This window comes from Lasioglossum baleicum, chromosome 1 (genome assembly GCF_051020765.1).
Source record: "Lasioglossum baleicum chromosome 1, iyLasBale1, whole genome shotgun sequence".
NCBI classification, from domain to species: Eukaryota; Metazoa; Arthropoda; class Insecta; order Hymenoptera; family Halictidae; genus Lasioglossum; species Lasioglossum baleicum.
This window is the reverse complement of record NC_134929.1, coordinates 21,909,495-21,925,851: the sequence shown is the minus strand read 5'-3', so window position 1 is coordinate 21,925,851 and position 16,357 is coordinate 21,909,495. Positions and strand designations below refer to the sequence as shown.

The 16,357-nt window shown below is 39.0% G+C and overlaps 3 protein-coding genes across 8 annotated transcripts in view; 2 read left to right on the top strand and 1 right to left on the bottom strand.

The window, feature by feature from the left end:
* Pgant5 (polypeptide N-acetylgalactosaminyltransferase 5) overlaps positions 1-7,739 on the top strand; it is a 31,976-nt gene extending 24,237 nt beyond the window's left edge. For 3 of the 5 annotated variants that reach the window (XM_076434450.1, XM_076434428.1, XM_076434446.1), the window contains 6 exons: positions 144-462; positions 1,871-2,048; positions 2,623-2,803; positions 5,970-6,208; positions 6,289-6,423; positions 7,376-7,739. In XM_076434450.1, the coding sequence (XP_076290565.1) occupies positions 144-462; positions 1,871-2,048; positions 2,623-2,803; positions 5,970-6,208; positions 6,289-6,423; positions 7,376-7,525 (1,202 nt within the window). In that variant the 3' untranslated portion in view covers positions 7,526-7,739. The other 2 variants (XM_076434437.1, XM_076434457.1) reach the window with 2 other exon arrangements.
* Positions 7,740-10,195: 2,456 nt separating this feature from the next.
* Rpl37a (ribosomal protein L37A) lies at positions 10,196-11,142 on the bottom strand. The gene is made up of 3 exons (XM_076434547.1): positions 11,033-11,142; positions 10,448-10,576; positions 10,196-10,371 (listed from the first exon to the last, which is right to left on the bottom strand). Exons 1-3 carry the CDS (start codon positions 11,033-11,035, stop codon positions 10,225-10,227), a joined length of 279 nt encoding a protein of 92 aa, XP_076290662.1. The 5' UTR covers positions 11,036-11,142; the 3' UTR covers positions 10,196-10,224.
* An 870-nt stretch (positions 11,143-12,012) lies between these two features.
* Arp5 (Actin-related protein 5) lies at positions 12,013-15,149 on the top strand. Of its 2 annotated transcripts, none has more exons than XM_076423511.1 (7): positions 12,013-12,277; positions 12,354-12,668; positions 12,736-13,016; positions 13,466-13,684; positions 13,749-14,050; positions 14,105-14,285; positions 14,361-15,149. In XM_076423511.1, the coding sequence occupies exons 1-7, from the start codon at positions 12,175-12,177 to the stop codon at positions 14,982-14,984; spliced, it is 2,025 nt and encodes a 674-aa protein (XP_076279626.1). In that variant the 5' UTR covers positions 12,013-12,174; the 3' UTR covers positions 14,985-15,149. The 2 variants fall into 2 exon arrangements, with proteins under 2 accessions (XP_076279626.1, XP_076279636.1); XM_076423521.1 differs by having other exon boundaries at positions 12,118-12,277; positions 12,370-12,668.
* The last annotated feature ends 1,208 nt before the right edge of the window (positions 15,150-16,357 follow it).

The following is a 16,357-nucleotide window of genomic DNA, read 5'->3' as shown; positions in this document are numbered from 1 at the left end:
CCGCTTATAATTCTTCTCTAAACAATTCAACGGCTATTTTTCCAATAATATAATCGATGGCAATCACAACAACTATTGTAGTCTGTATTTACTTATCTCCGGAGCAAAGGTACCGCGCGTAATAATGTCCACTTGATCCACAGATCACTTGAAACAAGAGCTCGAGGACTACGTAAAAACGCTGCCCGTCCCCACATACGTATACCGTACCGAGAAGAGATCAGGCCTAATAAGAGCTAGACTGCTCGGGGCGAAGCACGTGAAGGGGCAAGTTATAACATTCTTGGATGCGCACTGCGAGTGCACGGAAGGCTGGCTGGAACCCTTGCTCGCCAGAATCGCGGAGGACAGGACCACAGTTGTCTGTCCCATAATCGATGTAATTAGCGACGATTCCTTTGAATATATTCCAGCCAGCGATATGACGTGGGGTGGTTTCAACTGGAAACTCAATTTCAGATGGTATATCAATTATTTTCCTATACAGACTGCACTCCTCAAAAGAATTAAGGGATCACTTGTGCGAACCCGAAAAATTAGTCCCACTCTACGTGATCATAACTCCGTCAAAAATTGCCGTATCGATATCGTTAAACAATGGTTTGAAAGCGTGAAACCTCTAGGTTCAGATGCTCTGTTTCAAATTCTTGCTATGTTGGTTTTTTACAAAGTTATAGCGAGATGAAGACAAAATTGACGGTTAACAAAAATTTTTTGCAACTTTGGAACATCACACGGGGAGCAACAAAATCGATTTTGCAAAATCCTGAGGTCGTAGACAAATTTTGAGACCAAATTTGAAATCAGCGTGAAAAAATCTACGGGAAATGATATATAGCATGTTAAAAAAAATTTTTTCCGCGCGTGGTTCTGGAGAAACCACATTTTCTTGAAATTCTACATGTTTAACGAATTTTCTCAATGTTAAAAAACGTTCGTACTATAATCTCCCTATTTTTCCCATATTCTGCAAAGTTTCAGCTTTAATTCAAAAAAAATTTCATCGCTCTACCTCGTTTCTATCGAAAGTTCTTTGCTTTTGAATCGAGTTTGGTCCTTTTCCATTCAAAGATGTCAGGCAGCCGCTGTACGTGGCGCGCTAATTTCTGCGAAGCACTAACTTCAAACACAGCTGCCATAGGTAAAAAATTGTCGCAGCGAGTTTATGGGGTACTCAATCGAATCGGCAGAATCTGACGTTCAGATCATGGTATTACGATCATTTCTCGCCGAGATATAGCGAGTTAAAGTACAAATGGAAATTGTGCATTTTTTAAGCATATTTTCAAAAACACCTGGTATATCGAAATGTTAATGAAATTGAAAAAACAACAGGAGTGCCTTGAAGAGAAAGAAACGCTCTTCCTATTGCTTTTTTGCACAAGATTCTTCGATAATTTTTTCGCTCTCTGGAGCCAGTTAAAGTTAAAAAGCCCATATTTAATTCAACGTTGAATAACTCGAATAAAAAAAATCGCACAATATTCAACAACCACACAATTTACACAGGAAAGATAGCCCTTCCAAATGATATTAACGCGATTTATCAAAAAAATTTGTTGCTCCCCGTGTGATGTACCAAAGTTGCACAAAATTTTTGTTAACCGTCAATGTTGTCTTCATCTCGCTATAACTTTGTAAAAAACCAACATAGCAACAATTTGAAACAGAGCATCTGAAACTAGAGGTTTCACGCTTTCAAACCATTGTTTAACGATATCGATACGGCAATTTTTGACGGAGTTATGTACACGTAAAGTGGACCAATTTTTCGGGTTCGCACAAGTGATTCTTTAATTCTTTTAAGGTCTGTATCTTTAACAACAATCTAATATTTAACGTTTCTCACGCGGAACGTTGAACTTTTTAGGTATAGAGTAGCTACAAGAGAAATGGACAGGAGATTGGGAGACAGAACGGCCCCCCTGCGGACGCCGACCATGGCCGGTGGGTTATTTTCTATCGATAAGGAGTACTTTTACGAACTGGGAGCGTACGACGAAGGCATGGACATTTGGGGCGGTGAAAATCTTGAAATGAGTTTCCGAGTGAGTATCCTGTTCGCGTTGCATTGCCGCGCCGCGCCGGCACGTTCGAAAGTACTAAGTGCAATGTCTGTTTACTTCAACAGCGATTACGGTGATTAAGAATCTTACCATTCTCCAGGACAGCATAGCTTGTACCAACCATGTTATACATTTTTGTTTGCCTTTTTTCAGCTGTGATCCTCATAAAAAGATTCATTTCCTTGCAGTACTTGCACTAGATTAGTTGTACTTTAAGTAGTAACTTAGTAGTTGTATTTAATACTAGGACTTCAAGCATGCGGTTTAAAAAGAACACGACATTATTCGAAACTGAATGAATTCAATGTAAAATTTTTACGACTTGTGGTATTCCAACATTATGTGTATGGAATTCGTTTAGCGTCAATATCATTTTCCTTGAAATATTCGTATCGAACGCGGAGCTACTCCGTGATTCTCTTGAAGTTTTAGTGTTAAATGGTAATGGGATTCTGTAATTTAGTTGTTAAAGACTAAAGGATTTGTGATTCCAATTAGAGGGTTTTAATCGTGGACAATTCCGTCTTCATTTGTGAAGTCATAAAGTACCTTATAGGTATGGCAATGCGGTGGGACGTTAGAAATCAGTCCGTGTTCACACGTTGGACATGTATTCCGAGACAAGAGTCCATATACATTCCCCGGTGGTGTCAGCAAAATAGTACTACACAATGCGGCTAGGGTGGCCGAGGTCTGGATGGATGAGTGGAGAGATTTTTACTATGCCATGAACCCAGGTTAGATAATAACGTGTATCATTTTCTCATTTGTTTACCTTGTCTTTGCATAACTATTGAATTGTACTTTAGACAAATTGTGTGCAATTGTTCTAATATTAACAACGAGAGAGATTGGCCTCTCTGCCAGAACACACGGAAGGTAAAAATTGATTGAAAAGTTGCTTGTGTTCGCATAGAGCGTCCGTTAAACACTAACACAGAATGCATATTGGTATAGCATTAGAAACATACTTACAAAAATACTGCGAGTACTTATGTATGCGTGACGGGTATCTGATACGAGCTACACTGTAATATCTTCGACACGGTGGATAAAGAGTATTTATTAGTGCATACTTTTGTTTCAGTGTAATCTTTTATTTGATTAATCACTATATAGGTTGCCGTGTTTGTTCGAGCGTAGACCGTATTGGAAAGACGATCGCTTTCAGCACAATCCAAACAAATTCTCACAGTCTCGATCGTGAATATTCTATAGCTAAATCATTCGGTACATGTATCGCCATGATCGATTAACACCCGTAACTTTGTGTAGCTTCCTGTTGAAATTCGGCTCGGCTCTCTAAGATTAACTGCAAACACGTTTAAGTACATTAACCAAAATCGTTTGTGCATCTAATTCAGAGATTTTACATTAACAAATTCTATTGGACACGTAAACGTATCTTGGATAACAAAACACTTCTACTTGTGCGTGTGGCTGTGCGTATGCGTGACATGGATTCTGGGATCTGGACGTTGCGTTACATCCAGCGATGAGATTTCGTTTCCAGGAGTAAGATTGATTTTGTTGCATCTCGATATTTATTGTTACTTCAATATAGTCTTAACCACTCATCCATCCAGCTGACTAACAGAATGAGTTCCCTTGCTTTTTTGTTTGATACGTATTTGTAAGGCTACGTTATAGGTACCAGAGAGAAAGAGAGAGAGAGGGAGAAAGAGGGAGAGAGAGAAAGAGAGGAGATCCGTCCGAGCAATTCCGAGTCTATAGCGTTGTTTTAATTAGCTCTTTTCTTTGTGATTGTTGTTATGAACTGTAATTGCTAACATACTAACAGAACTGAGTTGGTTAGATATGGATGTGTGGTGGGACATTGGAGATCGCAACGTGCTCGCACGTCGGTCATGTATTCCGTAAAGCAACACCGTATACGTTTCCTGGTGGTACCAGCAAGATAGTGAACCACAACAATGCGCGACTCGCTGAGGTCTGGTTGGACCAATGGAAGTACTTCTATTACAACATTAATCCAGGTAGCACTAACAACCCAGCATTTCTGGAACAAAGAAATCAAAAAAAGTATAAAGAAAACAAACTGCAATGTCGCTGCTCAGCCCTTATTATACGCCTCTTTACGTGTATTCTTTGGCTTACTCGTTCTCATGCATGTTTTATTTTTCCTATTTCTGTTTGGGAGATTGGTTGGAATGCTTTTATCAGTTTTACGTACACGTGCGAAATTCTTGTAGCCAAGTACCAGCTATATTGTATATCAGATACCCGTTAATATTGTCCGCACCGATAGAACGTCTGAAACGTCCCTTTTATTTGTCGCATCGTTCAGAGCTTAGGACAGAAATGTGTACTACGTCCGAACACAGTCCTCCACCGTTTATGTGTTTTCGAGTCTGAGATCTTGATAGAAGCTGCGGTATGGTAGCTCGGCTCTTTCAATCGGCAAACGCATTTAGTACAGCATTAATACACTACACGTTGCAATTCCTTTATGTTGGCACATGTTTCTGACACACTCTACCTTTCAGTGAACAAAGGACCATCCGCACTAATCATATGGAAAATCTATCCCGGTAAAATCAGTTGGATTTTTCATATGTTGTAGCTTATGATCTACTGAACCAAAGATGTAAGGGGCACAAAGCTCAATAATGGACAGTTATCGAGTTATAATAATCAGTCAAACGTGACAAATTCGAGCTGCCGAATACTCAAATCAGAGACCACCACAACAGAATCCAAATGAGTAATACATAATAAGATCATTTTTTTTTATTAATCCACACACACACACACACACAGCAGAGAGGATTTGGAGTCAAAAAATACTACGGGAGTGATGAACCGTGGGGTCCTTATCTCTGCTGTGACATGCAAAGATTTTTGTGAAAGATTTCTGTTCACAGACCTTTTCAAGGTCATTCAAAATTCAAAAATAATAACACCACCTAACAGATTTTGTGAAACCCTACTATTTTTGTTTCAAACATTTTTCCAAAAAATAAGTACTTCCCGAGATTTGAGTATTCGGCAGCTCGAATTTGTCATGTTTCACTGATTATAACTGGATATACATATATAGTCCAGTCAACGAAAAGTTGTAGATTGTAGAGGGAAATGGAAGGAACACATTTTTTAACTTACGGTCTTTGTTTGGACTAGTGAGGAGGTAAACATACTAAAAGTCCCCACTCCAAGAAGGTGAGCGGGTGCAGGGGGGCACGTAGAAGGTCCTCTTTTTTCGATTTTCCGCGTATATCTCGGAAACTATGCGTCCTAGCGATAAGACCAATCCATGCAATATTAAAGCTGACAAAATGTGCCACAAGATAGATTGGATTCAGTTTTTCGCTATCTCGCATAGTTTCCGAGATATCCACGCTCAAAGTTCACTAATTGTGCTGAAGAGGTAGCTAGTCAAATAAGGCAAAAATTTGTTTTTCACCATTAGTGAACTTTGAACTCGGATATCTCGGAAACTATGCGAGATAGCGAAAAACTGAATTGAATCAAACTTATAGTACATTTTGTCAGCTTGAATTTTGTATGGAATGGTATTATCGCTAGGACGCATAGTTTCCGAGATATAAAAGCGGAAAACCGAAAAGGTGATTTCTACGTGCCCCCAAACAAAGTCCCAAAGTTAAAAATTGTGTTCCTTCCATTCCCTCTACGCCCCCCTTATGAGCATTCATCGACTGGACTAATAACTGTCCATTATTGAGCTCTGTGCCCATTACATCTTTTGTTCAGTAGATCATAAGCTACAACATATGAAAAATCCAACTGATTTGACCGGGATAGATTATCCATATGATTAGTGCGGGGTCCTTTATCCATGCAAAGCACCGGTACTATGTCACGCAGAACCAACGGATCCCGGCGGATCTCGAGATTCTATTGAGATGCACGTTTTATTTATAGGAGCTCGGAACGTGGCTGTCGGAGACGTGTCCGAGCGGCTCAAGTTGAGAGACCGTTTGAAGTGTAAGAGCTTCAGATGGTACTTGGAGAACATTTATCCCGAGTCTCCGATGCCGTTGGATTATTACTACTTGGGCGACGTGCAGAACGTCGACACGCAGACTTGCCTAGACACCATGGGCAGGAGAACAGGGGAGAACGTTGGGATTAGTTATTGTCACGGATTGGGTGGTAATCAGGTTCGTCAACGGAGAGTTTCACCGATGCGGTGTTTCGAACCGTTGTGCGTCTTGTATTCACGTTCGCGTCTTGTCCCCAGGTATTCGCGTATACTAAACGACAACAAATAATGTCCGATGATATGTGCCTTGACGCAGCTAGTCCCCAAGGTCCAGTCAAAATAGTACGATGCCATGGTATGGGCGGTAATCAAGCATGGGTCTACAACGAAGAGGTAAACCGCATTGATCGAATTTACATCATCTGACTCTAGCTAAAGGGGAGAGTACGATTTCCGTGGCCCCTCGTTTTGAGGTTATATTTGTGTTCTTGGGGTTATTTCAAGAAAAAAATGTATACGTAACATGGTGTCAAATCGGCCTGGTTTAGCAGGTAAAGTAGATTTCCTGTTTTTTATAAATTTGCAAATATCTCGGTAACTATGCGAAATATGGCAAAATATCAAGAGACCTTTTTTGTAGAAAATGAAATTTCCAACAATTTATGTCCCATGACATTCTTTTATCAGCTGCGTAGTTTCCGAGTATATTTATATTTCGGTGAAGTTGCAGAACAACTGCCTCCGGTAAACATAGCTATGAGGGGACCCAACTCGGATGACCTTCACCTTCACGTATGTTGTCAAGGACAACTTTTCTGAACAACTTTTGTCAATACATCTATCCGTCGCTCGGACTTAGTTTCCGAGATAATTACGGGAAAGCTTTGTTAAATTTTGGTTGCAACTACAGTAAACTTTACGTTTAGGGAGGCAGCTCCCCACACACACACACCCAGTGTTTCTAAAAAGAAGGTCACCCATATATGTATAACGAGAGTGACCTACTACTCCTGGATTTTCGTATGCGTTTATTTTATTTTATGGGAAAATGGAATTTTAACATCATTTTAACGTCTTTTTATAGGGAATTCAATTTCCTACAAAAAAGGTCTCTTGATATTTTGCCATATTTCGCATAGTTTGCGAGATATTTTCAGGTTTATAAAAAACAGGAAATCTACTTTACCGGCTAAACCAGGCTGATTTGACACTATATATTATATTTTTTTCTTGAAATAACCCCAAGAACACAAATATAACCTCAAAACGCGAGGAGCCACGGAAATCGTACTCGTGCCGAGCTAAATATTGTATTGCGACGACATGATAATTCGTTGTTTCCCAGACGAAAATGATCAAGCACACGAACACGGGACACTGTTTGTCGAAACCACGTCCCAACGATGCGGTGCAGCCTGTCCTGACACCATGCGATGCCCACAACACCGGCCAGAAGTGGATAATGCGTAGCAAATTCAAATGGCAGGCCAGCTAATATCAACTGAGTGCAACGACTGTATGTAACACTTGTTGACATATTTAAGTAATTACGAAGAATCGACAGCGACGAAGACGAAGCTTCTACAAGCAAAGATCAAGAAAGAAGATAGTATTATATTCCATAATGTCCGATGTCACTTTCGGATCGGTCTGCCGACGATTCAATCGGCGGGATTCAATACGCTACAAACAAGAGAGATCGAAGAAGTTGATGCTTTTAGTTGTATAAGATTTATTTAGTGTTAATAGCAGTACGTCGTGTATATTTACTGCCATTCGTCGTGGTATGCCTTGATCGATATAACGCGCGAGAACGTCGAAGAGGAGGAACAAAGTAATGTCCAACCTGTGCGCGGATCTACACGAGTGATACGAAAAGACATTGAGACACACCGTATGCGAATACTTGTATTTTTCTTTCTTTTCTTCTTCTTTTTGGATGAACAATAGAGAGGAAAGCATATCAGACCACTGTTATAAATAAATGATTGTTGATACAAAAGAGAGACATATTTGATGATATGGGGTGAGTGCAATGCTGGATGACTGAGAGACGTATCAGTGCATAAGAGACACGGATATGTTCGCGCGACGCAAGTGTCCATTACAACCGAGTGAATGTCGGGAGTGCAAGTGAAATCATTGCGACGCTACTGATTACGATCTAGGACTTAATACTGTACAATTTTCTAGCGATTAGGGAAGAGCACTGAATCTTTTTTTATACTGGTATTTCTAACAGTTCCTTGTTGCATCTTGTTCGTACGATTTAGTTTTTATTTTTCTCTCTGGATTGTTTCGTTTGCTTCTCGAATGGGATAAACATATTATATACTTACACTTGGATTCGCCATAGTAATACGAGATTACATTCGCAAGAGTATCGTTAAGCATACCAAAATGGAAAGAAGCTATCGACTGTTATCCAATGTAATGTTATGTTTTTAAAGATTTTCTTGAATTCGAGACAGAACGTCTTCCGTATTTTCTTAAAGAAACAAAGTAACAAATATTTTTATGATGTCCTATCGTCTTGCATAGTTGCGACTCTTAATCAATTTACTCTTTTTATCTCCTATGTACTAGCGTGTGTGTCGAAAGATTTAGAGTGCAATAATACTTGTTGAGTAAGTCTCGAGGAGAGAACAGTTTCCTGTAAGTAATGTAAAAATGTTGTTATTCAGATTCTGGCGCCCTTCCCTTATATTATGGTAGATTCAAGTTCATTTTTCTTTCACCCTCTAAAAAGAGAAAGTAAGAAAGCGAGAGAGAGAGAGAAAGAGAGAGGAGAACACAGTCGACGACGAAGCGAAACATTTTTTAATGCAAAAAGAAATGTTGACTGATTGTAATATTTCCATTCACGGTTGAGGAAAAATCTAGCCAATTCTGCAACCATAAATAAGAAGCCACTGAACTACATTTATAATATTTAAAGTATATATTATACAACTCTAAAATTTCAATTTAGGAGAATTTTACTATCAAACAATATACTCAGTTTTATGTTACTTGAAGGAACGGTGATGGTGCAACGGATTATCGTTTACAGCTTAATTATACATATTTAAATATTCATGCAAAAGTATAGTATTTATTTTTGTACAGGTCGACCGATTTCTATTAAATCAATTATATTATTTCCGAGTGTATGTTTAATTGAGAATTGTGCTAGCAAAATATTTGTAGATATTTATTAGCTGTTCAAACCGATGAAGTAAGATTTAAATAAGTTTTCAGAGTAAATTCACGAACATAGAAGAGTAACAGAGTCAATAATAATTTGTAAACCATTTTTTTCTATTTTAATTCATCATGTTACGACAATGTCTGTAATTATTTGTGACGGTAACGCTGCATCGTTAATTAAAACGATTGTAAAAATTATATTGGAGCATATAAAATCACTTGTTTATGTAGACTTTTGTTTCAGGGACTTTTTAATCGTTAAGATGATTATTTCGTATGTGTGTGCGTTCCGAAAATTTACGTTTTAAATATTTATATTTATATATACATATATATATACAAAGACCATTTAAATAAAATTGAAACGCGTGTCTCGACACTTATACTTGAAAAGTAGACTCTGAAAGTAATACATTTTCAAAGACAATAAAATAGTCTACGTATGTTCCATTAGGTTTTTCTCTATGCATATTGAAATGCATGTATATATTAATCTCAATGATTAAATTAATACTTTCATACATTTTCTAAAGCCTTAACGTTTTAAGCACCATTTAGCTTAATTAATTTAAGGAAAACCATGCATGCCCATGTTCTATGAAATTTCCATAATGAAAGTTACTTATTATTAACCGAATTATGTCCTAGAATAAAACACGCTATAGAAATTGAGAAAAAAATGTAAATATACAACTAATGGTTTTTATGTGCCTCCAAAATAATTTCTAAACATACTATCGCGGAACCGGACTACGATTCCGATGTATTAATATTGAAATGCAACAAGTCTAATTAAACTTTAAAAAAAAAAGAATTGTATCGATGGTGTTACTCTTTTACTAAAATTACTTTGACAAAGTTCATCGATTTCTTTTATTTAAATCCACAGTCAAACGTTCTAAATTTAGAACGTTTTAAAACGCGGGTCATTACATAGAACCGCGATAACGGGAGGACAGAATAAAGAGACATTAGATATTTTTATAAGATATTTATTCTATTTACTTATTGTTCTTTAACTTCACGTAATCTCCTAACAGCAGACCTGACAGATGCTGCCGCTGTTGTGGAGTAAACCCATGCGCCTCCTGCGACTGTCCTCTTGCAGCGTTTGCACGACCAAATTCCAACAACGCTGCGCTTCATCGCATCCTACATAGACACAAAGAGAAAAGAAACAGTATAAATTTCAATATAACATACGATTAAATAAAAACAGATATATTACCTTGCCACAAAATGTGCATGTGTATTTACTGTGTTGGGTGATTTCCATCTTCTTAACCATCTTCCTGAGCGAGGCACCGTATCGGGTACCATATTTACCGGTGATTCCTACCTTCTTCGTGCGTTTCGCCTAAGAACACCAAACGTTTAATCAATTATGCTAATACGCGTATTAAATGAAACAGCTGTTAATAAATAACTGTACGGTCGAAGTTCCCGAAGAAGTCGTTATACAAACATGACACAGATAGGCTACGTTAAGAGTATCACTGTAAATAAGTCCAGTTGTGTTTTAATTGTACAACTCTAAAAATGAAATTGAGCGAACGGGAATATTACATTCGCATACTTGAAAATGATTAGATTATCTATACAAAAATACGAGTAATAATAAAACTATCTCCTTGGACACATAAACATAACCTAAGATCGATAGAAAATGTCATTTGAAAGTATGAATTATTATTTATAAAGTACTGTAATATACGTATCTACGCTTCGTCGACGAATAACTTCGACACGCAACACTTGATTTTATCAATATTTCAATAAGATTTACGGGGTATTTATCAATAAGAAATCTTACCATTTTGCGCAAATATAGGGTACGTTCCAAAAGAACCGGAAAAGGGATAGAGGCACAGAGTACGCTAGTATGGAAACTCTATTTTTTATTTGAATATCCATGAACGATAGTAGCGCCGTTGTGGCAAAATATCGAAGCTCTTAGACCATATACCATATCCTCGACGAGATACTAATTGTTATTCAAGGGCAAAAAAAGTTGGTGGGTGTATACTGGAGAATTCTCTGTGTCTATATTGTACAATAAAGATAATTTATTCATGCAAAATGGAAACTATTGGATATTCATTACAGTAGTAAATGATTCGTGCCGCTTTTCCCATAAGACGCAATGTTAATTCAGCGGCAAAACGCTCAAACTGTTAATCAAATGTTACCGACAGAGTAACAGCGCAAAGTCGGTAACAGCGCCATCTAGTGGTAGATTTGGAACTAAATTAGTTTGAGCGTTTTGCCGCTGCATGAAATGGCGCTGTACGGAAGTTTAGGAAGAGCAAATAATTCGTGCCGGAATTTGCATGGCGTCTTATGGGAAAAGCGGCACGAATCATATGCTGCTGTAATGAATATCCAATAACTCTAGATTTTTCATCAATAAATGTAAATGTAATGTGCCAGGGAATAAATAATAACCAATTAATTTTTGGCAGAATTTATTGAAAATTGTTACGTTTAGAAATTATTTACAGATATTTATGCAAGCTCCACGAACGTTGTGATTGGTTGTGATACACGTGTACACGTCACTCTGATCACGTGTATCAGTAACGTATCCATATTGTGGGGGAAGCAGTGGGGCACTATTATTGGCGGGAAAGTATCGGAATATGCTACGAATTACACACTGTTACACACATATATTAAATGTATACACATACTACACATTCATTTCTCAAAATCAAATCATAAGAAATCTTGTAAAATTATACAGGGTGACCAGGTGCCCGATCTTAGCCGAACTTTCTACTTTACTGACGGTAAAATCGCCGCTCATGCGCGAGGGCGTCACAAGTTGTTTTTAGCATGTTTTTAGCTGCTTTATTTTTCGTCACCGATTGTTTACATCATGGAGGAGAATGCATGCGATTAAATAAGTGATCCTTCATAGTATACGACGATTTGAAATATTCGTGATCTAACAAAATGGACGTCCTCGAATTGAAAGATATCAAAGCTACACCTGATATAATTCATTTTTATCCGGACAGAGTGAAGTCCGAAGGAACGCCGCTTGTTATCGACAACGGTGAGTGGACAAGCTTTCTGACAGTTAATACAGCTCATACCTTACGTAACGAAAATGAAGAAATAATGTTTATTAGGATCGTATAACTGTAGAGTGGGCTGGGCTACCGAAAAAGAACCACAGCTGATATTTAAAAATCTGATCGCAAAGCCAAGAAAGGAGCGTGGGAAGAAGGATGGAGACCCGCAGGTTGGGAATGATATAGCGAATATCGAGGCTGTTCGTTTCCAGTTGAAAACGCAGTTCGATAGAAACGTAGTAACCCATTTCGAAGCCCAGGAACAGATATTCGATTATACTTTCACCCATATGGGAATCGACACGGAAGGCGCCGTTAATCATCCGATTATCTTAACCGAAACCTTCTTAAACCCTAATTATTCTCGAAATTGTAATGTAAAACACACACATGTAGCCTCTTGAAATCAATGCACATTTACTAATTCAGAAAATTTCAGTGATGGCAGAACTCCTATTCGAATGTTACAACGTACCGGCTATAGCGTACGGAGTAGACTGCCTCTTTTCTTATCAACACAACAACTGTCCACCGGATGGCTTAATCATTAGCATCGGCTACCATACTACGCACATAATACCGATATTAGATGGCAAAGCCGATCCTGTAAACTCGAGAAGGATCAACGTCGGTGGATACCACATTACATCATACATGCACAGGCTGCTTCAACTAAAGTACCCGGTGCACGTCAACGCTATAACACCAAGCAGAGCAGAAGTAAACGAATCTTGCGTTTCTCAGTAATTATTATCGCTAGACTGTGGATTTTATGCAGTTACATTATTTACACCTATTCAATTATTAACCCCTGGCCCTATGATTTATATATTTTACGGTTCCAGTGATTAGAACTATTTCGTAGATCGTAATTTCCTAAAAAAAGAGAGAAATTTATATCTATTGCATGCCTATATTGTTCTCCAATAGCTGCAAATTAACAAAACCAAAATAGAATTTTATTTCGGTGTAAAAGAAATTATTAACATACACTTTTATTAGAACCTGTTCGGAATCTTCATCACGAGTCAGACACGATATTGTAAGGCAAACGGTTAAGGAAAGAAATTAATTTTCTTGTAGTCGATGCAGACAGTTTTCATTTAGCATACAGATCCGCAGTCTAATCGTTACTTTCGTCTACAAAATTTCAACTTCCCCATTTGCAGGAATTAATACACGAACATTCTATGATAGCTTTGAATTATCAAGACGAAATTTCCAAGTGGGCCGATCCAGATCATTATGACTCGAACGTGTTGAGAGTACAACTCCCCTACGTCGCTCCCGCGAATGCTCCCGGTTTAACGGTCGAGCAACAAAAGGAAAGAAAGCGCGAATTAGCTAGAAGATTAATGGAAATTAATGCGCGTAAAAGGGAGGAGAGAGTGAGTAAAATTTTGTACATAGAAGAAGATCGTTACCAGTTATCGTAATCATTAACGTTCGCAGTTAGCCGAAGACGAAGAGCAGTTGAATCAACTGTTGGCCGTTCAAGATTTATTAGAAGAGGGCGAGACCGACGAGTTCGATCAAGCTCTGAAGACCTATTCGCTCGCGAACGAAACGGACTTGATCAAAATGATTAATAATCTGCAAGCGAAGGTAGAAAGAACAAGACAGAAAATAGTGGCAGCGAATTCTCAGGAAGAAAACATTGTAATAGAGGAGCAGAAACCGAAAATAAAATCCAGCTTGCAGCCGAAGGACCAGCAAGACTTCGATGAGTGGATCGCCGGCGTGAGGAAGAAACGGTAACGAATCGTTGTAAATGCATAAAATCCACAGTCTAATAATAAATAATTCAGGCAGGAAATATTGGAGAAACGAATGGCGAAAAGGCAACGCAGACAGGACATGGCGAAACGTAGAACAGCCGCAGCTCAAGAAAGAATGCGGATCATCAGTCAATTAGCAAGGAAAGAGAAACGGGACGACGATTTCGGCATGAGGGACGAAGATTGGGACGTTTATAAAGTGATCAACCGGGTTCGTAGACGTTTGAAGTCTACGATTTTGGACGGAAGACGTGAATCCGTTTTCAATTGAAATTATGTTTCACAGGAAGGCGGAGACTCCGATTCAGAATTGGAGCAAGAGAAGTTGTTGGAACTGGAAGACGTGCTGCGACATCACGATCCGGAGTTCGACGGAGCCGGATCCAACGTTCCCATGGTTCCAGGAGAAACTCACCAATTGCACGTGGGGGTGGAACGTCTGAGAGGCCCGGAAATATTATTCCAGCCGTCCATGATTGGCTCGATGGAAGCAGGCATCGCCGAGACGATCGAGTTCGTTTTAAAACTGTACCCGCCCGAACAACAACTGCGTCTCGTTGGAAATATATTCCTCACTGGCGGGCCAACACGATTTCCGGGTCTGTTGGAGCGACTGAACCGCGAGCTGCGCGAGATCAGACCGTTCGGCTCCAACTTTCAGATAAACATCGCGAAAAATAGCAGCATAGACGCGTGGTACGGTGCCAGAGACTTCGGCCTGAGCGGAAACCTGCCCGAGTTTTTAGTCGATAAAAAGGAGTACGAGGAGAAGGGCGGCGAATATTTCAAGGAACACTCGACCAGCAATACATACACCAGATCTCCCGACCCGTTGCCGGTGATACAAGTTCCTGTCACGTCCGAGCAGATCATCGTGGAGGATGCTGTTGTCGATGTTGAGATGGAGTAGCAAATTTAGAAATAAATTTTCATACAAATCGATCGACCATTTTTATTACTCCGATAATCTTACCTTTTTTGGTTTGTTCTTTCAGGAACATTCGGCGGCTCTTGTAAATTGCGATACGCTGGAAACGAATGTTGGTGGGAAATAAGAGGACGCAGATTTTAATGGATATCTACTTTATTACACAAGTGTTTCCGTTTGTTCATTCAGTTACGAACAAACTACATTGTAGTCTGTTTGCTGATCACAATACATAGTCCCCAATCGTCGGATTTCGCCATTTGAAGATAATATGCGGATACATTTCCATTGTTCTCTCTTTTCATTTTCTCTATCAAACAATCTCCACGTTCTCGCGCGTTCGTCGAAGCTCCTCGAGCCAAGCTAAAAAACTGAGAAAGTGATCCCTCACCTGAGCGGTAGAATTCACTACAGCGACCTCGAAGTTTCATGCTCCCGCACATATCGGTCCATGGCTTAAGTTAACATCACAATACAGTAATATACTGAAAGATATTACGAAGGAGCCCTACAGGCAATCGTTACAGCTAATAGAAATGATCTTCGCGTGTCTCGTCTAATAAAAAGGAACATACCGGTACGGAAACGTTCGAGCCGTTTTTACATGGCGCAAGCGAGCCATGCTCTTGCCAAGGAAGAAAGAAAATGGTGGATTAGTATTTCATACGAAGAGAAACAAAATACAATAATAAAAAGACACGTAAACCCTTAACGATCACAAGCGTACAGCGTTTTTTTTTGTTTGTTACACATTATACAATATTTTGTTAAAGCACTCAATGACAGTCGTTTTCAACGTCGATCTCTGTAGTCCACTGAGCACTGTGTGTATGTTTGTGTTTGTGTATGTCTCTCTCTCTCTTTCTTTTGTTCTCGTATCACATGCGGTTACAGGTAAAATTACAAGTATACAGGTGGTGTAATCACAATATAATACGTACAATTTAAAGAAAGTATTCCTTCCGATACGCGTGTTCGTCTTTACAAACTCCTCGAAGGAAACCGCGAAGTAAATGTACAATCTACACAATGTGTCCGTGTATGTGTCCGTGTGTGTGTGTGTCACAGACGGTGAAAACGTAAAAGCAAAACGTTTCACGTCGGTGTAACGTATCGGGCACGTATATATATACAAACTGCGCTACGGTAGCGTTCGCAACGATATCAACGAAGCTCGTTATAAAATAAAATATGCTTTCTTGCTATTTTATCCTCCGGTTTCTCGTAAATCTTAATAACGTATCGACAATGGTACCACAAACTATACAAACGTAGTCCCGAGTCGTGTAACCCGTTCTCTCGCTCTCTCTCTCTCTCTATCTTTCATTCTTTCTCACTCTCTCCTTCGATGAACG